This window comes from Xenopus tropicalis, chromosome 6 (assembly GCF_000004195.4).
Source record: "Xenopus tropicalis strain Nigerian chromosome 6, UCB_Xtro_10.0, whole genome shotgun sequence".
Classification (NCBI taxonomy): Eukaryota; Metazoa; Chordata; class Amphibia; order Anura; family Pipidae; genus Xenopus; species Xenopus tropicalis.
The window spans coordinates 75,021,631-75,048,001 of NC_030682.2; the positions used below are offsets into that span (position 1 = coordinate 75,021,631).

At 41.1% G+C, this 26,371-nt stretch overlaps 1 protein-coding gene across 2 annotated transcripts in view; it reads left to right on the plus strand.

The window, feature by feature from the left end:
* mocos (molybdenum cofactor sulfurase) overlaps positions 1-25,145 on the plus strand; it is a 465,613-nt gene extending 440,468 nt beyond the window's left edge. For both annotated transcript variants that reach the window (XM_018089449.2, XM_002940985.4), the window contains 3 exons: positions 9,364-9,481; positions 12,955-13,059; positions 23,982-25,145. In XM_018089449.2, the coding sequence (XP_017944938.2) occupies positions 9,364-9,481; positions 12,955-13,059; positions 23,982-24,104 (346 nt within the window). In that variant the 3' untranslated portion in view covers positions 24,105-25,145. The remainder of the gene's footprint in view (positions 1-9,363; positions 9,482-12,954; positions 13,060-23,981) is intronic.
* Positions 25,146-26,371: the final 1,226 nt, after the last annotated feature.

Consider the following 26,371-nt stretch of genomic DNA (forward strand, 5'->3'; position numbering starts at 1 on the left):
GGTGCTGGGGCCTCGGGGGCCTCTGGAGCCTGGTGGGCCTCGGGGGCCTCGGGAGCCTGGGGGGCCTGGGGTTGGGCCTCTGGAGGGAGAAGAGGCGCCACATCTATCTGGAGTTCTGTGAGATAGTATTGCAAGATGTTATTTAAATCTATTATACATATATACAGTATAATACATTCATACACAGAGGGCCACCATCATAAATAACGGGGCCCCTCACAAAAACATTTTTTGGGCCCCCCTCCTCCCACACCCCCACTGGCCTCTCCCCCTGTTAACCCTCACATCAATACAAAGGACACACAGACATTGTTAGCCAGGGCCCTTTAAAACATTCGTGGTCCTTCCCCAAATGACTCATACTATGGGCCGCTCCCTGCTGCTTCTCCCCTGCTTTAAACTTATTTATGCATATGTATTTGAAAATAGATGTGTGTATATATATATATATATATATATATATATATATGTGTGTGTATATGTATTTTTTTTTTCAAAATGCCACAACATAATTAAAATTCCAACTTTATTGTGTGTTTTTGAAAAAACATGCATATATATATATACATATATATATATATATATATATATATATATATATATATATTGTAAGGCAACTCGACCAAACAGTGCAGTCTCTGGGGGTTTAGGTAGATTGCAGGGATCAGATTGGTCTCCGAAAACAACAGTTCACACCCAGTACATAGGTTTAAGCTGACCACAAACAGCTTTATTCACATATAACCGGCACACAGGAGTATATCAGAAAACAAAACATAAAAATAAATCCTAGCCTGTCCGGCTCTAACTAAACATACAGCAGCTCCCTCTCTATGCAATAGAGAGGATCTAGCATCCAACTCTACAAAAAACAAAAGTAGTTGGGTTACTCACTGTGTCCGGCTCTCTCCATACTGCATGCAGGCAGTTCCCCAGGAAAGGAGAGAGTGAGTCACTCTGCAGACACCATGTTTAAAGGGGTTTCCCCTGAAGCCTAACGAGGCCACTAATTAGCCAGGCTTCGCCAAAACCTGGATAGCCTGTTGAATGGAAGTCCCACCCGCTCACTTCCATTCACTCCAGGGCCCTTTTTACCGGCTTTTCCAAAAGCCGAATGCAGTGAAAGAACACTCTTTCACTGCTGGCATACTTTCCCTGGAGCTTAATATACATAAGAGAGAAATCTGGGGGAAATATACACACCTTCCACCTCTAACCCAGCATTTCTCTCACATACCCTCCCCCTCTGTTTCGACGTAGGGGTCGGAACACAACTAGCCTCAAGACAGTGTACCCGGGATAAGGCATCTGCATTGCCCAGCTGGGACCCCGGTCTATGCTCCACTGTGAACTTGTAGTTCTGAAGGGCCAGGAACCATCTTGTCACCCTTCTATTCTTTTCCCGATTTTCACACATCCATTTAAGGGGGGCGTGGTCAGTAACTAATGTAAACTGGCGGCCTAACAGATAGTATCTAAGCTCCTCCAGCGCCCATTTCACTGCTAAGCATTCCTTCTCTACTGTAGCATAGTTTCTCTCATGGATGTTCAGCTTTTTACTCAGGAAAACTATAGGATGCTCTGCACCCTCTCTGATTTGGGACAGTACTGCTCCGACTCCCACATCGGAGGCGTCAGTCTGCACAATAAATTTCTTTGTGAAGTCTGGGGTTATCAGTACTGGTTGGCTGCATAAGGCTTTTTTTAGGGTCTGAAAGGCCTGTTCTGCCTCAGAGTTCCACTTGATCATTATGGACTTGGTCCCTTTTGTAAGGTCAGTCAGAGGGACAGCTATAGTGGCAAAGTTAGCTATGAACCTTCTGTAGTAACCAGTGATCCCCAAAAAAGCTCTAACCTGTTTTTTTGTGACTGGTCTAGGCCAGTCTTGAATTGCCTGCACCTTGTTAAGCTGAGGCTTAACTAGCCCTCTACCAATGTTGTACCCCAAATACTTGGCTTCTTCCAGGCCTATGCTACATTTTTTGGGTTAGCTGTCAGACCGGCCATTCGTATGGAATCAAGCACGGCCTGTACCCTAGGTAGATGGGATTGCCAATCCGAGCTATGGATAACCACGTCATCAAGGTACGCTGCTGCGTACTGCCTATGGGGCCTTAATATTTGGTCCATGGTACGTTGGAAGGTCGCTGGGGCTCCATGTAAGCCAAACGGTAACACTACATACTGGAACAGACCTTCGGGAGTACTAAAAGCAGTTTTCTCTTTGGCTTGGTTCGTCAGGGGAATCTGCCAATAGCCCTTGGTCAAATCTAAGGTTGTCAGGTATCTAGCCGTCCCTAATCTCTCAATTAACTCGTCCACACGAGGCATAGGGTAGGCATCAAACTTGGAGACAGTATTTAACTTTCTAAAGTCATTGCAGAAGCGCCAGCTCCCATCCGGTTTTGGTATTAAGACAATGGGACTGGACCAATCGCTATGTGACTCCTCAATGACTCCCAACTCCAACATCTTTTTAACTTCCTGAGATATGGCTTCTCGTCTAGCTTCAGGCACCCTATAAGGTTTTACGTTAACCCTTACCCCAGGTTCAGTTATGATGTCATGCTTCACCAAAGCGGTTCGTCCAGGTGTCTCAGAAAAAACATCCCTATTCTTGATTACAAAGGTCTGTACTTCTTTCCTCTGAGTGTCTGACAAGGAGTCTGCCACCTTAACCTCGGGCACTAGGGGTTCTGCCCTTAGAGATAAAGTAGGCTTGGTGAACAATGACATCCTTTCTTTCCAGGGTTTTATAAGATTGACATGGTAAACCTGCTCAGGTTTCCTTTTACCTGGTTGGCGAACCTTATAATTTACTTCACCAACCTTTTCAAGAATCTCAAAGGGTCCTTGCCACTTTGCCAAAAATTTGCTTTCTACGGTGGGTATTAGCACTAGTACACGATCCCCAGGGGAAAAATTGCGTACTCTGGCACCTCTATTATACACCCTCTGTTGGGCTTCTTGTGCCTGCTCCATGTGCTCTCTTACTATGGGCATCACCGCGGTTATTCTGTCCTGCATTTGGTCTATATGCTCAATGACACTTTTAAAGGGGGTGGGTTGTCCCTCCCAAGTCTCCTTTGCTATGTCCAACAAGCCCCTTGGGTGCCTACCATATAGCAACTCAAACGGTGAGTACCCCGTAGATGATTGAGGGACCTCCCTTATGGCAAACATTAAATAGGGTAACAAGTAATCCCAATTTTTCCCATCCTTGTCTACCACCTTCTTAAGCATACTTTTGAGCTTTTTATTAAACCTTTCCACTAACCCATCAGTCTGGGGGTGGTATACAGAAGTGCGAAGTTGGACCACTTTAAACAACCTGCACAGCTCCTTCATGACCCGGGACATAAACGGGGTGCCTTGGTCAGTGAGTATTTCCTTTGGGATTCCTACCCTGCTAAAGACATGTACCAACTCTCTAGCAATGGATTTAGAGGAGGTATTACGTAGAGGAATGGCCTCGGGGTATCGGGTAGCATAATCCATAATTACCAATATATGTTGGTGTCCCCGGGCAGATTTTACTATTGGGCCCACCAAATCCATAGCTATCCTCTCAAATGGTGTCTCTATCACAGGGAGAGGGACCAAAGGGCTACGAAAATGCGGCCTAGGAGCCGAATACTGGCAGTCTGGACAGGAACTACAGTATTGCTCAACTTCACCATGTAGCCCTGGCCAGAAAAACCGTTGCAAAATTCGCTCCTTTGTCTTCTCTACCCCTAAATGTCCGCCCATCACATGTTTATGTGCGAGGTCAAGTACCATACGCCGGTATGGTTTTGGGACAACCAGCTGCTCCACCCGGTCATTTCCCTTTTCTACTACCTGATATAGCAGGTCATTTTGGAGGGCTAAGTAGGGACAAGAGGGTCTAGAGTCAGAATCTACAGGTTTCCCATCTATCATTTTTACATTGGCCCTTGCTCTAGACAGTGTGGGATCCTTTAACTGCTCTGAAGCAAAATTATCCCTCCTAATCTCCAAGTCAGGCATGTCATTGTCTTCCTCAACCGGGTCTACAAGGTCTTCCCCACCTGGTATAGTCTGGTCAACCTGGGGTTCTACGTCTACCTCATCAGATTCCCCTGCTAACACAGAAAATGGAAAATATATAGTAGCCGCACCCTCCGTTACAACCTCAGACACTTGATTACCGGAATCAGGGTGGCTTCCCTTTAAGTAGGACTGGTCCATAACCTTGTCAGTTTCCCACAATTTCCAGAAATGTGGGAAGTTTCTCCCCAAAATTACATCATGTGGTAAAGTGGGAACCAACCCTACAGGGTACCTTAATGTCCCGTAGGCAGTTTTGATTTCCACTTCAGCCATAGAATACTCGCGAGTATCCCCATGTATACATGTAACCCCTACAGTATCAGGCCCATAATGAGGGGTTTCAACCAACACAGATTTCATCAGGGTAACCTGGCTACCAGAATCTAATAATGCATTCAGTGGCTTTCCTTCCACAATAACATCACACAGGTATTTATCTTTCCCTGTCTTTGGAAGGGCAGTACACACAATCTGAGCATACATTGACGTACGTCTCTTTGTTAAGGCAGTATCACACTGCATAGGTTCATCAGTTAGACTGCAGTCTGCAGCAAAGTGTCCCAGCATATGGCACCGGTAACACCGCACCAATTCTTTATTAGGTCCTCTACGAGGAGGGGTCCCTCCTGACACATTTTGGTAGTCTCTGGGCCTAGCGCCTGTAGATTCTCCACGTTGGAGCATGCTCTTATCAGTCGTAGGTCCTTTTTTCCATGCAGGAAGCTTCCCCTTGGGAGCCAAGGTGCGCTCCACTTGTTGAAAACTGAGTAGCTCCTCAGCAGAAATGTACCGCTCTACCATTTCCACAAGCTGGTCTGCAGTTGTTGGGTCTGCATGGCTTACCCATTTGCGCAAAGCAGAAGGCAGAGATCTAAGGTACCGGTCCATCACTATCCGCTCCACGATCTGTGGCCCAGTTAGGGTCTCCGGCTGCAGCCACTTTTTAGTTAGATGAATTAGGTCATGCATCTGGGAGCGTGGAGGCTTTTCTGCCATAAACATCCACTGGTGAACACGCTGGGCACGGACCGAGAGGGTGACCCCCAGTCGGGCCAAAATCTCAGCTTTTAGTTTGTCATAATTTTTAGCGGCTACAGAATCCAGATCAAAATAGGCTTTTTGTGGTTCTCCGGAGAGAAAGGGCGCCACCAGGCCTGCCCACTGCTCTTTAGGCCAGTCCTCTCGCTCTGCTATCCTCTCAAAAGTGGAAAGGTACGCTTCAACATCATCACTTGTTGTTAGCTTTTGAAGATAGTAGCTGGCTCGTATAGCAGTTGGTTTAGGAGTTTCTGTAGGAGGTGCTGCGACACTCCTTGCAGCTAGCTGCTGCACTACCTCTTTGAGGAGCTCCCGGTCTTGTCGCTGTTCCTCTCGGCTTGCGATCAGCTGTTGCTGCTGGACTCTGGTGGCCTCTTGCTGAGCAGCCGTAGCCTGTATCAAGGCCTTGATAACGTCGTCCATCATGCCCTGCAGCAAAACACTTTATAATGCAAAGCTGAAATTGGGTTTCTGGCCCTTTAAATCTCCAAAAAAAAAAAAAAAAAACCAAACCAAAAAAAAAAAAATTTTTTTTTTTTTTTATTGCCAAAGCATCCTCCACCATATGTAAGGCAACTCGACCAAACAGTGCAGTCTCTGGGGGTTTAGGTAGATTGCAGGGATCAGATTGGTCTCCGAAAACAACAGTTCACACCCAGTACATAGGTTTAAGCTGACCACAAACAGCTTTATTCACATATAACCGGCACACAGGAGTATATCAGAAAACAAAACATAAAAATAAATCCTAGCCTGTCCGGCTCTAACTAAACATACAGCAGCTCCCTCTCTATGCAATAGAGAGGATCTAGCATCCAACTCTACAAAAAACAAAAGTAGTTGGGTTACTCACTGTGTCCGGCTCTCTCCATACTGCATGCAGGCAGTTCCCCAGGAAAGGAGAGAGTGAGTCACTCTGCAGACACCATGTTTAAAGGGGTTTCCCCTGAAGCCTAACGAGGCCACTAATTAGCCAGGCTTCGCCAAAACCTGGATAGCCTGTTGAATGGAAGTCCCACCCGCTCACTTCCATTCACTCCAGGGCCCTTTTTACCGGCTTTTCCAAAAGCCGAATGCAGTGAAAGAACACTCTTTCACTGCTGGCATACTTTCCCTGGAGCTTAATATACATAAGAGAGAAATCTGGGGGAAATATACACACCTTCCACCTCTAACCCAGCATTTCTCTCACAATATATATAGAATATAAATTTCTTACATTTGTAATTTTAGTTCCAATTACTTGCTAAATCTTTTATGAAACGTATTGTGTAAAACCATATTAAAGTACAATAATTACCTTCAGCAATTTCCGCTATTAGGTCAGAATTCCTGCGCTTCAGGTCCGACCATACAGTATCCGCTGGAGCAGGCAGAGGTCCATTTCAAGGTCAAAGCCCCTGCGCAACCTGTCTATTAGGTCACGCAGGATAGCCCTCTTCCTCTCATGGACCCCTATGGGCCCCAGCGGCAGCCTGTCATATCCTGAGCGCAGGAAAAACTCAATAATATATCGCCTCTCTCCCGGTAGCAGCTCAGAAACCCCAGGCATGATGCTCTCAGTGTGACAGCAGGCTCAATGACACAAAATGGCAGCAAGTCACGCATGTCACGAGATTACAAAGTCGCGACAAAATGGCCACAAGTCGCGCGTGTCACGAGATTACAAAGTCGCGACAAAAGAGTCGGCAAAATATACCTAATAATGTATTTGTGCGACTAAATATTCACCGCTATAGTAGCGAATATGCACGCCATGTTAGCCATACATGCGTAAAAAAACACATACTTGAATAAATAACACTGCCAAAAACTCATTAACTGTACTTTTCTATAATTATCGCCTGCCTCAAGTAGGTGTTCATTTTCGCATAGACTAATGCGATATTTAACACACCTAAGTGTTTGTGAATCATGCGTTCGTATTCATTTCTGCGCGCAAATTAACGCATGCGGTAGCGCGAAATTTAACGCATGCGATATGCGACTTAACGCACGTGGTAATACTGTTGTGAATCGCGCGCTAATTGTCGCGTCTATTTTAACGCGAAAAAAGTTGTGATAAAATTTATCCCACTTTAGTGAATCAACCCTAGTATCTCTATACCCAAAGCTCAGATTGAGCCTTTAAAACTGAACTTCCCCTTTCATTGGTGAAAAAAAAATCAGTAAACAACTTAGGAGTTAGGGCTCTGGCACACGGGGGAGATTAGTCGCCCGCGATTAACTCCCTGTTCGAAATCGCGCCGCCGCGTCTGCCATCCCGCCGGCGACTTACATGTTCGACGGTGGGATGGCAGGGGTAGGCAACTCGGGGAGATTAGTCGCCCGCGAACAGGGAGTTAATTGCGGGCGACTAATCTCCCCCGTGTGCCAGAGCCCTTAAGATTACTAAATCATATCTTATTGGAGAACTAGTCTAAATACTCCATCTCATGGCTAGGTCAGATTGCAGCCACTCAAATGGCTACTATATGCCTTCAGAGCCCTTCCTATCCATATTAGTACAGCGGAGCTATATTGGCTACAAAGAATGGTCTGGAACTTCATATGGGATAACAAATCTCATAGAATAAATAAAAACATTCTCTATCGATCATATAAACAAGGTGGTCTGAAAGTCCCAAACTTATTATCCTACTACAAAGCAGCTAGAGTCGTCCAACTTACAATGGCACCATACTTGTAGCCCCCTCAGATGGGTTGAATTTGAAAATACAAGCATTTATCATCTTAAGCTTTCTTCTCTGTTATGGGCAAACCATGGGAGCATGCAGCAGTATAATATCATAAATCCTATTGTTAAATTCCATCTCTGTTTCTGGTCTTCTGTAAAACGTAAACTAATTCCTCACACTTCACACAGCTATTTACAACCCTTGGTTGGAAATCCAGACTTTGCCCCAGGGCTAAATCACACATCCTTCAAATGGTGGACCGAGAATGTTTTTTTGTCTTTGTTTAACTTACTGACCCCTCAAGGGCCAATGTCATTATCGTTGCTACAGGAATCATATTCTCTCCCTAACTCATAAATATTTCGATACAACCAAATCAAGCACTTTTATAAGTCCCAATCTCCACATCAAGCTGATCAAGAAGGCTCAGCATATGCGTTTTGTTGCTGCTACCCCTCTCGCCTGAGAAATGCTATATCAATAATTTACTCTCAACTTATAGACGCTGCTAACATTTCCCATCCCTTCATGAAAGCATGGGATAAAGATCTGGGCTCCCCCTTAACATCAGAGAAGTGGGAGAAAATTTGGCTATCGATCTGTAAACTCTCTCCCAATGTAGGGATTAAGGAAACTGCTTATAAAGAATAATATATCGCTGGTACCTCACTCCCGCATGTAAACACGCTATTGATCCCAGTTGCTCTCCCGCATGCTTTAGAGGGTGCCCTGATCACTCTATGCATTACTTATCAACTATTTTAGATGATAAGATGGAGCTTCATGATAATATTTGGTCACCCTTGGGTAACTTACCTCTCTACTGAAAACAACTGATTGGTTTATATTCTCCCCTTAGCCAACTGCATTTTTTGTAATTGTCTCCCAATCAACTAAGACTGTTAGCCTACTGCAAATTGTTTTTTTTTTTGTTTTGTTTTTTTCCACCTTTTCTTTTTATTTCTTACATTTTCCTCTTTCTTTTCCCCTTTTCCCCTGGTTCATGTATTCAAAAAAAATGTTTTTCTTTTAAACGTTATAAGTAAAGCTCAGTATTTGTATTGTATTAATGCTGCATTTTGATGCAATGTTGAAAACTTAAATAAAGAGTTATATATTGAAAAAAAAACCTCACATATTAAAAAGAAATTACAAATTTTTATAAAACACCTCAACAGTGTAGACAGCTTCAGGTTTTATAAAATCATTTTTATTTTCCTGGGTCAGAAACAATTGGAGCAAGACTAACGATTGCAAAAAATCAGAAAATAACAAAACATAAATAATCAAATCAATAATAATGGTTTTAAATTTTAATACTTGAATGTTTTAAAATTGCAAAATGTCTTTTTCAACTGCATCATTTTTTTTCCAAATAGAAATACTTATGTGCAGTTTCATCAAAAATGTGAAGTTTAGAGCTTAATACATGAAAACTCACCCATGTTCTATTTATTCCTATCGGATTTTTAGAAGTGTATTTATCAAATTCACAACTCTAATTTTCACCCGTTGATAAATACACTTCTTACTGTAATGTTTAAAATTGTTTCTATGTTTTTTTGTTTTTTATAAGTGATATTGAGATTGACCAGCTGACCCAACGTTTCCGAGCTAACATAGTCATCAATGGGAGTCAACCCTTTGAAGAAGAAAACTGGGCAGAGGTTTTCATTGACGGGTTGCATTTTCAGGTAGAGTACAAAAATAGCTAAATAGATAAAAGAAACCTAATGATGCAAAATATCCTGCACTTTTGCAAATGTATAAAGAGGTGCATGTGTCTCTTCAAATGCAGGGATGAAGCAAAAGGCATTGATAGGTTGCAATTACATTATTATTATAGGTCTAGACTTCTTTAATGGGTTGTTTAATGTATGTTCCAATGGATTTCTTTCCATATAACAACATCTGAAAAATGTTATGTATTTTCACAAATAAAAGTATCTTGGTTAAGCCAGATATCTTCTCTCATCTTTGATCATCAGTTCCATGTAATGAACAAAACCAGTCACAATGACTTGGACAAAACAATCCTGCTTATAGTACATTAAAGGGTGGTTTAGTTAACTTTAAGCATATTCTAGAATGGTCAGTTCTAAGCTACTTTTCCATTGATCTTTATTATTTATTTTTTCTAGTTTTTAAATTATTTTCTTTCTTCTTCTGACTCTTTCCAACTTTCAAACGGGGGTCACTGACTCCAGCACCTATTGCTCTGTATGGCTACAATTGTATTCTTATTGTTACTTTTTATTACTTATTATTCTTTTCTGGTCCTCTCTCTCATTTAATCTGATTTAGTTTTTTTTAATTTTGATTTAATTTGAACCACAGCAACCAGATAACTGCTGACATTCCAAAATGGAGAGTTGCTGAACAAAAGTGAAATATTTAAAAAAACAAAAAGAATAAAAAATGAAGGGCAACTGCAGATTGTCTTAGAATATGACTTTCTGCATCATATGCAAAGTTAACTCAAAGGTGAACAACCCCTTTAAGCATATGCATCCTACAGTCAGTACTCTAAATAACAAGTTCTGTTGGTTGTCATTGTTTTAAAGGACAAGGAAAGGCTAAGTCACTTGGGGGTGCCAAAATGTTAGGCACCCCCAAGTGACTTTAATCACTTACCTTGTACCCCGGGCTGGTGCCCCTGTTAGGAGAAAACAGCACCAGCCCGGGGTACCTGTAGCGAGCGCTTCCTCCTTCCTGCTTTGTTTTGCCAGCAAATTCCCAGAACCGGCACATGTGTATTAGAGTGAAAAGCTGACTTCTCTGTTAAAGTTCGGCTTTTTCACGCTACTGCGCATTCGTGCGAGAGCGAAGGAGGAAGCGCTGCAGCTACCCCGGGCTGGTGCTGTTCTCTCCAAACAGGAGCACCAGCCCAGGGTAAAAGGTAGGCAATTTAAGTCACTTGGGGGTGCTTAACCGCCTCAGCGTGACTGAAACAACTACAGAAGAGCCTTTAGCCATGTCGGAGTGTCAGGCTCGGTAAGTATCGCTGGGCTGGGGGCAGCTTTGAGGGACTTTTGTCCCAAAACAATTTGCAGGCCACAACAAATAATACTGACACATTCCTATGGATTTTCATAGTTTAGACAACAAGTACTGTTAATAGCCAAAGCTCTAAACTTAGCTTTTGTTGTTTTTCTTTTTGCAAAGCTTAATGAAAAGTTTCAAAGGTTCTTAGAAAAATTAATACTATCCTTGTTGCAGCCAGAATAATATAGATGAATAGGGAACACAAATGAAATATCAAAACACGGTTTCCATTTGTCAGTTTTCCAAAGACAGAAAATATTTGTTGGTTTCCTATTCTGTGTAAATAATAGACTAGGAAGTATGAAATTTACATATTAACAGAGACTGGAAAAACAGTTTAATTCAATATAAAGCAGATGCTGTAACTTACAAATTAGTTCCACTTGGAACACTATATTTATTCTGCAGGAAGCATTACCATACCTGAGTAATCAGCCCTAGAAGCTTTCTCTGTCTGTTTAAGATTGCAGCTGCCATTTTAGCTTAGTCTTCATTGCTTCCTGCTTGCAGTCAAGCTGTTATAGCTCAGATTACACATTCCTATGGGTGGGGGGAGTGAAGAATTCTTATGGGAGGGGAGAGCAGGAGAAAGGAGAGAACTGTGACTCTGGCCCCGGGAATGAAGGATTTTTCTGAGAAAGGAAGTCATATACCCTAAGAACATGTTTACAAATAAAGGAGACAAGAAATCCTGTGTTTCGTTTGACAGAGAACTCAGTGCACCGTTTCTGTGAATAATTATGGCTTATTTATATAGACCTTTCTGATAAAGCTTACTTAGCTTTTACCTTTCCTTCTACTTTAAAGGAACAGTAACACCAAAAAATGAAAGTGTATAAAAGTAACTAAAATATAATGTGCTGCTGCCCTGCACTGGTAAAAGTTGTGTGTTTACTTCAGAAAGTCTACTATAATTTATATAAATAAGCTGCTATGTAGCCATGGGGGCAGCCATTCAAAGGAGAAAAGGCACAGGCACATAGCAGATAACAGATAAAGCACTATTGTATTCTACAGAACTTATCTGTTATCTGCTATATAACTTGTGCCTTTTCTCCTTTTTTCCAGCTTGAATGGCTGCCCCCGTGGCTACACAGCAGCTTATTATATAAATTATAGTAGTGTTACTGTAGCAAACCAGTTTTACCAGTGCAGGGCAACAGTGCATTATATTTTTATTACTTGAAAGCTCTTTCATTTTTTGGTGTTACTGTTCCTTTAATGTAAAGGGAATTTATACCTTGTATAAAGGTTCTATATTTTCCATAAAAAAACTGGTTTTCCAAAATTGGTTACCAAAGCAAATTTGCCCAAAAAGCTTACCTTTTGAATTATTTTGGTACAGGGCAGGATAGAACCAATATGTTACTAACAATATGCAAGTCAGCCACAGTGAACATTTCTGTGGGATCTCTACATCTCTTAATTAATATCACCTTTAATAGCACCTTTTTTTATATTTTGTATGCAGCATTGACGTGGTTTACATCTGGAAGTTTGGCAATACAGGTTGATACAGCACTTTAATGGTCAAAATTTCCAATATATACTGTATATAAAATATGCCTACTGGTGAGGTGCAAGGTTAACTCCTGACTCTACCCCACCCGCTCCCAACTTAAACTGGTGAGCCGTTGGTATTTTTATACCCATCTCTGACATTAGCACAAGTACACAAATACCTGAGGTGTGGCATAATGATGTTGCATGCGGAGAGCAGAGTTCCTCCCATGACCTACAAAGAATGTGTTCTTGCCGACCCGAACCAGCGAGTTTTGGCCCAGCCCACAAATTACTAATGCCTATAGTATAATTTTATCTCATCTGGAAAACCCCAGGTCCCGAGCATTCTGGATAACAGGTCCCATACCTGTACTTTGTAAAAAAGCTACATTTTGCAATGTGATAGCTATCAAATAGAGAAGACTCCAAATGCCCTTTTTTATTTTTAAATTCACAATTTGTTTTTCAGTTTCAGACTTTTAATAATATTTCTCCCATAAGTTTATTGTAGCATTTTAATTCAAGAACCTCAGTTTTTTTAATAGTCATAATTTAGAATCATAAAATCTGTAAATACATGACAATCAATCCAAATCTAACAATATATTTTCTTTCTTAGGTTTCAGGCAAATGTAATAGATGTCAGATAATTTGTATTGACCAGCATACCGGGGAAAAAAAGAAAGATGTATTCCAAACATTGTCAACATGCAGAGAGGGGAAGGTTGGTTGTATTATAAATTAATTTTTTAATGTACATATAAATTACTGGATGGCATGTTCTGTTTATAATAATAGCTAACAACTACATGTAATGCACAAGAAGGAATCAAATATATCTGTGTGTATTCATTGCTACTGCCCAGCTGAGCTGTAAAGACATGGCTGCCAATCACTGGCACAAACCTTTGGTTTTACGAAATTACATTTTTAGGAAATAAATTATTCAGAAGTGCAAGTCTACCTGTAGTTATTATATTTATCTTACAAGATACTGTAGATACGTGGAGCAGCCAAGGAAGGCATGTCCTGATATTGGTCAGCTGCAGCAGCAAGTCAATGCAATCCCCTCCCCACACCTTGCTTTTTGAAATATAAACAATATGGAATGATTATTTTCAGTTAAACTCCAACATATTCTGCAGTGCTATATTCTTACTTGGTTAAATACAATCAATGCAAAAATAAAAACAGGCCAAACATACAATGTACATACAATGCTTGTCCAACCATGAAATTAAGGTGCCCTGCCCTTGAGGACTCAAACACTGCTGATTTTGTTGATGCTATAATAGAAATGATAATTACAAATGTATAAAACACCTCTAAAGGGACTTGGATTCATATAGCTTCTCTATAAAGTATAAATACCACTAATACCTACATCCAATCGCAGTTATCATCAGGGCTAGAAAAGATTTGGCCCAATTCACAAAGGTCATCTAGACTGTATAGGGCTCATTTACTGATGACTGTGCAAAATGCAAAAAACAGATGCAAACCGTCATGTTTTTTTTTAATCTGTACCCTGCCCCAATGTCAGCGCCTCTCATGACAGGTCTGGACACAAGGACCTACGATTCCCCAACAAATACAGCACTTTCCTCATTTAGAGGAAGAAATGTTCCCATATTTATTATTTATTTATGGCATATTTCCTGAGTAAAATTTTTTTACCAATTTGCAGGACTTTACCAAAGACTTGTTATATGTTTCATACAGTATTAAAAAGGTTTTCTTGACTTTTCACTGTGGTCAACTGGAAAAACAAAAACAGAAAATTGGTTTAAGGATATGATATTTTTTTCCAAGGCACTGTATTATATAGTATATGTATGTGTGTATATATATATATATATATACAGTGGCTTGCAAAAGTATTCGGCCCCCTTGAACTTTTCCACATTTTGTCACATTACAGCCACAAACATGAACCAATTTTATTGGAATTCCACGTGAAAGACCAATACAAAGTGGTGTACACGTGAGAAGTGGAACGAAAATCATACATGATTCCAAACATTTTTTACAAATAAATAACTGCAAAGTGGGGTGTGCGTAATTATTCAGCCCCCTTTGGTCTGAGTGCAGTCAGTTGCCCATAGACATTGCCTGATGAGTGCTAATGACTAAATAGAGTGCACCTGTGTGTAATCTAATGTCAGTACAAATACAGCTGCTCTGTGACGGCCTCAGAGGTTGTCTAAGAGAATATTGGGAGCAACAACACCATGAAGTCCAAAGAACACACCAGACAGGTCAGGGATAAAGTTATTGAGAAATTGAAAGCAGGCTTAGGCTACAAAAAGATTTCCAAAGCCTTGAACTTCCCACGGAGCACTGTTCAAGCGATCATTCAGAAATGGAAGGAGTATGGCACAACTGTAAACCTACCAAGACAAGGCCATTCACCTAAACTCACAGGCCGAACAAGGAGAGCGCTGATCAGAAATGCAGTCAAGAGGCCCATGGTGACTCTGGACAAGCTGCAGAGATCTACAGCTCAGGTGGGGGAATGTGTCCATAGGACAACTATTAGTCGTGCACTGCACAAAGTTGGCCTTTATGGAAGAGTGGCAAGAAGAAAGCCATTGTTAACAGAAAGCCATAAGAAGTCCCGTTTGCAGTTTGCCACAAGCCATGTGGGGGACACAGCAAACATGTGGAAGAAGGTGCTCTGGTCAGATGAGACCAAAATGGAACTTTTTGGCCAAAATGCAAAACGCTATGTGTGGCGGAAAACTAACACTGCACACCACTCTGAACACACCATCCCCACTGTCAAATATGGTGGTGGCAGCATCATGCTCTGGGGGGGCTTCTTTTCAGCAGGGACAGGGAAGCTGGTCAGAGTTGATGGGAAGATGGATGGAGCCAAATACAGGGCAATCTTGGAAGAAAACCTCTTGGAGTCTGCAAAAGACTTGAGACTGGGGCGGAGGTTCACCTTCCAGCAGGACAACGACCCTAAACATAAAGCCAGGGCAACAATGGAATGGTTTAAAACAAAACATATCCATGTGTTAGAATGGCCCAGTCAAAGTCCAGATCTAAATCCAATCGAGAATCTGTGGCAAGATCTGAAAACTGCTGTTCACAAACGCTGTCCATCTAATCTGACTGAGCTGGAGCTGTTTTGCAAAGAAGAATGGGCAAGGATTTCAGTCTCTAGATGTGCAAAGCTGGTAGAGACATACCCTAAAAGCCTGGCAGCTGTAATTGCAGCAACAGGTGATTCTACAAAGTATTGACTCAGGGGGCTGAATAATTACGCACACCCCACTTTGCAGTTATTTATTTGTAAAAAATGTTTGGAATGATGTATGATTTTTGTTCCACTTCTCACGTGTACACCACTCTTTCACGTGGAATTCCAATAAAATTGATTCATATTTGTGGCTGTAATGTGACAAAAATGTGGAAAAGTTCAAGGGGGCCGAATACTTTTGCAAGCCACTGTATATATATATATATATATATATATATATATATATATAGTCCAAATTCAGGCACCGCTCACACAGGTCTTATTTATATAAAAATTAGTTTATTTAAAGTGAACAAAAACGACTAACGTTTCGGCTGGTACCCCAGCCTTTGTCAAAGTCACAGTGTGAATTGTGCACAAACCCTATAAAGTGTGTTTGGCGGGAAACCAAACAAGCAGTGGAGTAGGTCTGGGTCCACTTCGTGATGACATCACAAACCTAAAAACCCACAACCAATCCACCGGTAGTGTTTTACATAAAATGTAAAAAAATATAAATATAAACACAACATTAAAGAAAGGGCGTATCTGAAGGGAAGTAACAATACAAGCGAGGAAACTAGGGCCGGGGAATTAAGGTCAAAGTAAAGAAATGTTATCAGTACAAACATCAGTGAATAAATAGAAAGTAACAAATAAAAACAATCGAAAATATAGAATAATAACATCATATAAGCAGCAAGCACTGAATCACTATATGGAAACAAGATCGAAACATAGTTGAAATCTCAATATTGTTACATTGTATCAGGAATAAGAGGCTCAAAAGAAGCAGTAAAAGGTTACTAAGTATGCGGTACGTAGAAACTGTATCACCGGTCGTAAAGAGCCCGGTTCGCAGCTGCTCAGGAATCAATCACCACGCAGGTCCAAAATATCCGTGTTCATTAAGTTCCAACAAAGTCACAATAAGTCCATGTTAGTTGAATTGCGAAATTGGTTATCTTTCCTTCTCGGGCACTAATAACGTCAGTTCAATGTACATAGTGACGGGGTCATCACGTATAAATCCTTGTGCAAATTCACGGAGATAATATAGGTTGGCTTTTTAACATAATCAAGGGGCTCTTTCACTACCATAACCGAATTCAGATCAGAAAATAAATTTCAGTGATCGATAGAGAAAATCAAAATATACCAATAAAGACAAGAAGGAGGTCGGGGGAATTAGGCACATAGATAAGAGAACATATAGGAAAGGGGGGGAAAATTATGTGAAAAAAGTTACGAAAAAAGAAAAAAGAAATAAAAGAAATAAGAGTGTAGAGATGTGAAGGCATATTACCCGGTCATACTGACGTGTTACCGAGGTCACTCGGAAGGTAAAAGGATTATAAAAAAAGAATATTTCTAAAAAGGTCTCCCGGATGCCCTAAATCCGTGAAATACGGATATAGAGACATTATCAGGCACACAAATAGAGGATAATTACCGCTTACCTAGAGTCAGGCCAAAGTAGAACGTGCCAACGATGCCAGCTATAAAGCTCATGGTAACCAGAGAGTCCGGCAAGCACGGTGACCATAAGAAAACACAGTGCGTCCGGACAATTATGGTGCAGAGGAGCAAAGCTGAGGTGCACGGGAGGTGGACTAGGTAACGGGAGCGGTTTGTCACCCCAAAAGCATTTACTTTGGTATGGGGGAATTTACCAGCATCCCATTCCGCAATTGTCCATCCTTACAGTAAATGAACCCCGCGGTAATGGTTGATACAATTTATAATAGGCATTAGGGTAATAAATTAGGCTGGGAGTATATACCGGGTAATATACAAAGGGCAAGTATACCACATGAAAGAAAAAAGTATGTGCCAATAGAAGAAAGAGGTGCGCTCATTTCTGTGACGGGGAGCGAATTCCTAAATAAAAGGTGTCAGCACAGAATGGAGTAGAATGTACCACTAGTACAGGGACCGAGCTCGGCTTACATAGCAGTAAACGGGGAGTACTCAAAGTAGAAATATTAGAGTAACTGTGGTAGGCAGAAACATCATTTAAGGTAAGTAGAAGGAGGAGTAAGATACAAGTTCATTCAGTCCGAATGGATTCAAAGTGTTCAATCTATGTATCCACCGTAATTCAAGTTGTAACAACAATTTCTCACGGTTGCCTCCTCGTGCCAAAGGGGGGATGTGGTCGATGATCATGGAGCGTAGACTGGCAAGGGAATGTTTATGTTGAAGGAAGTGTGCTGCAATTGGGGTGTCAGCTTTCCCAGAGTCCAAGGCTGCTCTTATCGTTGAACGATGGTTTGCCATTCTATCACGAAATGTAGTGACAGTTTTCCCTACATAGAAAAGGCTACAAGGACACTTAATAAAGTATATAACAAATTTCGAGGTACAAGTCAATCTATGTTTAATAGGGATCGGTCTCCCCGTGTGTGGATGGTTAAAGGTTGAGCCTGTTATCAGATAGCCACAAGTGGTGCACGCAGGGCATCTAAAACACCCAGGTTTCGTCGTATTAAGCCACATCATTGGTTTGTCATTGCTGTAATAGTGAGTTGGATCGGTCTTAACAAGCAAATCTCTTAGGCTTATTCCCCGTTTATATGCGATCCTGGGGGGAGTCCTAAACACAGGGGGTAATGATTTATCTCTGGCCAGAACGGTCCAATGATTGTGTACAGCTCTAGTCAGGTGTCTTGCCTGTGGGGTATATGAGGTAAGGAAGGTTAAACGGTCCTCATGTTGTATAGCTGATGATGACCTCCCAGAGTATAATAAATCATTTTGGGTGTAGAGCAGGGCCCTGTCCCTACACTCAAGAAGGTGATACCGATTATAGCCCCTGTTCTCAAAGCGATCCATTAGTTCATCAAGTTGTGCGTGTAGTTGTGTTAAATCCGAATTATTACGTACCATACGTATCATTTGTGAAAAGGGGATAGAGTTCAACAAATGTGGAGGGTGACATGAGGTATGGTGAAGTAGTGTGTTCCTATCGATCTCCTTTCTGAAGGTGGTCGTGTGTATACCTCTGTTGGAAATAGAAATATCAAGGTCCAGAAATGAGATGTTATGCTCATTGATTAATGCTGTGAATCTTATTGTGTAAGGGAGGTTGTTCAATTCTTGTACCATCTGTAAAAATTCTTCAGTTGTGCCGGTCCAAAGCAAGAACAAATAATCGATAAATCGGTATAACTTGTAAATATGTGTGCCATAAAACGGGATAATGTGGCATTGCTCGTAGTAAGACATATATAAATTTGCAAAGCTAGGGGCCACATTAGACCCCATACTTGTACCACTAATTTGTAAGTAGTAGGAACGTTCAAATTTAAAGTAATTCATAGTTAAGCAACATTCAAGTAAATCAAGGAGAAAATCAGTGTGTGGGCGTGAGGGATCAGGGTTCTTTAAAAGAGCGTCCCTGACCACAGATATGCCTTCCTTTGTTGGAATGACAGTGTAGAGGGAAGACACATCCATGTTTTATGTAAAACACTACCGGTGGATTGGTTGTGGGTTTTTAGGTTTGTGATGTCATCACGAAGTGGACCCAGACCTACTCCACTGCTTGTTTGGTTTCCCGCCAAACACACTTTATAGGGTTTGTGCACAATTCACACTGTGACTTTGACAAAGGCTGGGGTACCAGCCGAAACGTTAGTCGTTTTTGTTCACTTTAAATAAACTAATTTTTATATAAATAAGACCTGTGTGAGCGGTGCCTGAATTTGGACTATAACTCGTTAACAGTATGGTACTTGCACCCAGGCAAATTACTTAATTTTTTACGTGAGTGCCGGCTCCCTATATATATATATATATATTGAACATAGGAAGCCGGCACTCACGTCAAATCAAGTATATTTCGCCTGGGTGCAGATACCTCAAAAAGTCAGTATGTAAATTGTAGCCCAATACAGGAACCGCTCACTCAGGTCTTATGCAACTTTGAAAATCAATTTATTAATGTGAACAAACGACTAACGTTTCGGCTGGCACCCCAGCCTTTGTCAAAGCCACAACATGAAATGTGCACAAACCCTATAAAGTGTGTTTGGCGGGAGAACCAAACGAGCAGTGGGGTGGATCACAGTCCACCCTGTGATGACATCATACACACGAAGCCCACACGAAGCCCACCCACCAGGTGCGATATACATATAGTGTATTCAAACTGACAAAACATCGAAACAAACATATCAAAGGGAATATACAAAGGGGTAAAATCGGGGGAATCATGCATAATGGTGAAATAAATATTATAAAAACATCGTTCGGTAAGTAACAAAACTGAAAGTCATCGATATTGTAAGATGATCATGCATTTAGAAGGGCAAGAGTTAAGGCATGTTGCAGAAACAAATATGAAGTAGATTCATAGTGTAATAACATAAAAATGAAACAATAAAGGAAACAGCAGGTTACAAGTTATCCAGTGTCTCGGGATTGTATTGACATCTGTAACAACTTATGGAGTGATTGCAGCAAGGTTACAAAGTACATGAGTTATAGCCAAAATGAAACAGTATTGAGAAATAGGAGGTTATATATTGTTCAGTGTATAGGATCGTGATGATCGGGGCTCTACGCAACCAATGGAGTAAATGCAGCAAGATCACGTAGTCAATATATCAATGTTGATTAAATTGCTCCACGGATATAATCATCATAAACTAAATACACATAGAAATGGTGGTAATCTTCCCTTCCGTGTCATAGGACCCTCCCACTAGCGTTATCGGACTTAGATAGGAGATAGGTGATGAAGATTAAGTAAGTAAGTGTGAAAAGAGGTAAGTGTAGGGGATCAGAGTATTTACAAAAGAAGATTAAAGGAACCAGGATAGGAGTTGAAAAGCTTACAGGTTAATAAAGAAAAAGTATGAAACATCAGAGGTATTGTGGAGCATAAGAGGTATTGGCTGATTGCCCGGAAAAGTGTAAAAGGTAAGAGGTACTGGCTAATTACCTGGTTGCACAGGTATATCGCTGTGATCATAGTATGTATAGATGGATCTAGTAGGGGAAGCACGGAGATTGGCTACGCAATGTGAGCTCATGGGAAGCTAAAAACAATCCAAAGGTAAAGGCGTGTGGCACAATTTCAGGAAAGTATTGAACGAACATCTGAGTAGAGGCAAATCAGAAGCGAAGCAAGCCTTAATAATCTGCGGTGGAGCTCTTACTTGCCAACACGTCCAGCGTACACGGGGATCGTAAAAGAATCACCGTACGTTAGGACATGAATGAAGCAAAGTAGCAGAGCTGTAGTACCCATGAGGTGGACTAGGTAGCGGAAGCGGTTTGTCACCCCGGTTGTATCAACTCTATTTGGGGGAATTAACCAACATCCCGTTCCACAGATATCCACCTCTTATGTGGCGTGATGTCAGAAGTGCGTGGGCTTCAGAGACCCCAAGTGCAGCGAAAAGACATATAGAAGGACAAATATAAGGGGGGTGTAGGCGGCTGGGCAGAACTATAATGCCCAAGAGGTGGACTAGGTAACGGGAGCGGTTTATCACCCCAGTCATAGCACCTTGTTACGGGGGAATTTACCAATATCCCGTTCCACAGATATCCACCTCATGTTTGAGAAGTAAGTGAAATTCAAAGCCACCTGATACAGCCAAGGGACATATGTGAAAAAGGGGATAAAAAAGGGGATTATAGATTAGTCAGTTTTATGAAAAACTGTATACCTGTATATATGTACAAAATATAGAAGCACAAAGGAAAGGAAGAAAAAAACGTAACTTTTGATTAACATCATTAAAAATAAAAAAGGCCGACATTTCGGTCCCCATCTCATACCTTTCTCAAGATACAGTTTAAATAAAATATATACATGTTTAAAAACAAAGACTCACCAATCACTGTGCAACATCCACCTAGGTTGTGACTTCAGCAGACCCACCCACCTGATTAACAGAGGAAAGGCCCGCCACCACAGGTGTAGAGTAAGTGTTATCTTAAAAGAGAAAGAGGCAGAAGGTAACCAGGTCTTGGATACCCAGTGACAAACCAGGATGTTTCCGCTACCTAAATTGCACATCATGTAGGTTTATGACCCCAGGGGACAGTTTTTCACACCCCCATACAGGAAAAAGGTTTTCTATTAAACATTGTCACATGTTCTATCTGGTGTGCATTTATATTTTGATTTTGTGTATTACTAGCTTGGATAGCACCCTGGCGTAATGTTTTTTTGTTTGGTGTGCTTGAACTTTCAGACTTTGTGTATATATATATATATATATATATATATATATATATATAGTTTCATATAAATATATATACAGGTATGGGACCTGTTATCCAGCTTGGCACCTGGGGTTTTCCATAATTTGGATTTCTATACCTTATGTTTACTAAGAAATAATACTAAAAAATAATTTAACCCAATAGGATTGTTTTGCCTCCAATAAGGATTTATTATATCTTGGTTCCAATCAATTTTCAAATTTGTTTTTACTACTGCAGAGAAAAAGGAAATAATTTTTAAAAATTAGAATTATTTGATTAAAATGGAATCAATGGAATGTATATATATATATGTGTGTGTGTATATATATGTAGCCCACTTTTGCTGATTCTTGTGGCACTACCTATTGGAGCACTATACTTGGCGCTACAGGAGTCCTGAGCCCCCGGTTACTATGGGGGTTTACAAGGGATTCTCCCCTAATTGGCGTGCCTCCACCCAGGGATGGTGTTGTGGAACTATAATCCACCCCCTGGGAACTTAATAGATGGTTATGCCCCTCTTGGGACCCACATACTCCTGGCAGATGTACCCCACCCTGGGGTTATTCCTTACCAGCTTGGTAGTGGTCCTCCGGGCTTGGCAGATACTCAGATACGCAGACACAATATTATATGTGAAATAGATGCACGGTTTATTTAGGCAGGGTCCTCTCCAGGAGTGGCAAACATATTTATACAGCATGCAGGGCTTTCTCCTTACTACTCATTGATACTCTTTTTCTGTTGGACTACTTCACGGTACTCCCGCCACATGCTCCCCTCTAGGTGACCTTCCCGGTACTCGCGTCAGGAGGCACCCCCTCTTGGAGCCCTCCCCGGTACTCACGCTAGAAGCATCACCACAGGGACCCACACCGGTACTCACAGGAAGCATCCTCAAATCCGAGATCCTGGACTAGTGGTGTCTTGGTACACCTTCCCTAGCCACTTGTGGCCCTGCACTCCAGCAGATGTAATGCTGGGAGGTCTTAACCTCACTACCACTCCTGGAGGGGTCAGGTCTGCCCATTCTAACCTATGGTGTACTACATATTACTCCTAGAGCAATCTATTACCAAACTTCTAACTAAGCTGTACCTGGGGTACTCCTGCCTGGAGCAGTTCCCAAAATGTCTGCCTTACAGCACATGGCTGCTCTCCCTTATATGGGCCTATGCACCACCCTGTGGCCATAACCCGAACTACAGGTATACTCCCTGTTAACTATTGACAACCCAGTCATCCCAGTGTCCCTGTTACCCAGCACCACCCTGTGGCCTGTCCTAGGGGTGTCTGTCCTAAGGGCCCATTTTTGGTAAACCCCTACATATATATATTTATTTATTTTATAATTAGCAAGCTAGATTTGCTAGCAGCCCAGATAGAGGGAGTGCTGCTGGTTTTTCCCCAAACAAAAAGGAAAGGAATCTCTGAAGGTACAGTGACTCTGACTGTGGAGTTGTTTTAGGGTTTAGCAAGGAATCCCAGTAGGGGACCGGTAGCAGAGAGGGAAGTACTTTGTGTAGTAGTTAGAGGTCAAATGTGGCAAGGGTTTTGTTTTGTTTTATTTTGTTCATGTTCATGTGTGGCAATAGAGTCTGAAACTGTATATATTAAATGGACTAAAGCAGGGGTCCCCAACCGCTGGGCCGCGGACCAGTTCCGGGCCGTGGACAGCAGGGCAGTGGGCCGCAGCGCACCCCCCCTCCCCAGCGCGTCGCATGTATTACGCGGCGCGCCCCGCCCCCCTCGGTCCGTGGGAAAAAAAATTTGCCTCCTACCGGGCCGTGCTGCTGAAAAGGTTGGGAAGCCCTGGACTAAAGACTTGTCTGTACACCTGGGTATATTTATCATGCTGTGTAAAAAGTGGAGTGAAGCATTACCAGTGATGTTACCCAGGGCAACTGATTAGCAATAAGATTTCAACAGTTTGAAAACCAAAGCAAAGCATCTGATTAGCTGGTATGAACAACATCACCAGTAATGTTTTATTCCACTTTTTACACAGCATGATAAATATACACTTGTTCACTATATATATATATATATATATAACTCCTAACTATACATTCTATATACCCACTTGCCTCTCTCTATATAGATTGTACGTACACTGCATTGAAGCTATTTCTTTGAACATTTTTGATGTGTCCCCTTCCTGTTTGTTTCTTTAGGCAACATTTGGCATGTATCTTCTAAACTCATCATGTTCATTATATCCAGCACTACTGAAAGTGGGATCTCCTGTGATATTTGCTGCTTCAGCCTCCCGACAAAGCAAGAACACAGCAAAGTAAAGGGATACTTTTTCCTCCAAATCTGAATATGTGAAGAAAACAAACAACGCAGCATAAATGTTCTCACACAAATATGACTAAAAATTAATAATCAAGGAGGATAGTAATGATACAAAAATATTATCAGAATCCTTCTATTTATGTATTTTTAAGTGTTCTTATTGCAGCTATTGGTTAGGACATGATTAAATGTACTCTTTTAAAAGGAGGCAAGAACATATGACATATTTAAATTCAGTTTCCTACCGTAGCTGTTAGCTGATTGACACTTACTACATTGCATAATATTACCGCCTCTATTTAGCTAAGACACAGCCTCTGAAAAATAAAATCCAGGACCCAGTTTGTGAAATCCTGTATCACTCACAAGATGATTTTCACTTATTAATAAATAATAAATCTGAAATGTTTTCACATTGAACTGCTAGGAATTCTTGTGGAGTCTCCAGTTTGATCACTGATAATTTCAGCCCCTCGCAGAACTGATTATCAGTAGAGTTTGCTTTTCTTCTGAATTCCGACAGATTATACCCTAAAAACTGTTGTGAAGACCATATATGTTTGCAAGAAAGTTTATGTGTTTCCTTGATTGCTGCATTTATTTTTAATAACTATATAATCAACACAATATCCTTACACTAACAAACAATTGTACTTTAATACTGACAACACACATTTTGCAAAGTGTAAACTCACATATAAACACTTACACAATTTTGTGAATTCTTTTTTCTTTTGCATTGTTCTTTTTTGCCTGAAAAAAATGTTTTATTGCTATTGTGATAAACTAACCACACTGCACATTACCTTTTGTATGTTATTCCAAGAGTTATATTACATTTTTGGTGATTTCGGTGTATTTTCAGTCTTTTTATTGCATTTTTAGTTCTGGATAGGTGTTGTTCACTTGATTTTGTCCATAAAACTAATTTGGCAAAGCCAAAATATTTAAAGGGGACCTGTCACCCTAAGAAATAATTCGAAATTCTTTTCTATTGTGTTTGTTAAGCAAAATAAACTTCACTTACACTATATAAGTAATATAAATCTTGTTTCCTTCAGTCCTGGAATTATATAATCACATCATAATATGCTCATAATATGCCCAGTTCTAGTAATTTGGCTACTGACGTATGGGTCACTCGGGAGGAAATTCAAAAGAGACTTGAACATGTAAAGGTAAACAAAGGTCCAGGACCGGATGGGATTCATCCCAGGGTATTAAATGAGCTGAGCGCTGTGATTGCCAAACCTCTTCACTTAATTTTTCAGGATTCGTTGAGGTCTGGCATGGTGCCGAGAGACTGGCGGATTGCTAACGTGGTGCCGTTATTTAAAAAGGGATCCCGTTCTCAGCCTGAAAACTATAGGCCTGTTAGTCTGACATCAGTAGTAGGAAAACTTTTGGAAGGGGTAATAAGGGATAGGGTACTTGAATACATTGCAGTTCACAATACTATTAGTTTGTGCCAGCATGGTTTTATGGGTAACAGATCTTGCCAGACTAATTTAGTCGCCTTTTATGAGGAGGTGAGTAGGAACCTCGATGCTGGAATGGCAGTTGATGTCATCTACTTGGACTTTGCTAAAGCGTTTGATACAGTACCTCACAGAAGGTTAATGATCAAATTAAGGAATATTGGCCTAGAACATAATATTTGTAATTGGATAGAGAACTGGCTGAAGGATAGATTACACAGAGTGGTGGTAAATGGAACATTTTCTAATTGGACCAGTGTGGTTAGTGGAGTACCGCAGGGGTCAGTCCTTGGTCCTTTGCTTTTTAACTTGTTTATTAATGACCTGGAGGTGGGCATAGAGAGTACTGTTTCTATTTTTGCTGATGACACAAAATTGTGCAAAACTATAAGTTCCATGCAGGATGTTGCCGCTTTGCAGAGAGATTTGACAAAATTGGAAAACTGGGCAGCAAACTGGAAAATGAGGTTCAATGTTGATAAGTGCAAAGTTATGCATTTTGGTAGAAATAATATAAACGCGAACTATCTACTGAATGGTAGTGTGTTGGGGGTATCCTTAATGGAGAAGGATCTAGGGGTTTTTGTAGATAACAAGTTGTCTAATTCCAGGCAATGTCATTCTGTGGCTACTAAAGAAAATAAAGTGCTGTCTTGTATAAAAAAGGGCATTGACTCAAGGGATGAGAACATAATTTTGCCCCTTTATAGGTCCCTGGTAAGGCCTCACCTTGAGTATGCAGTGCAGTTTTGGGCTCCAGTCCTTAAGAAGTATATTAATGAGCTGGA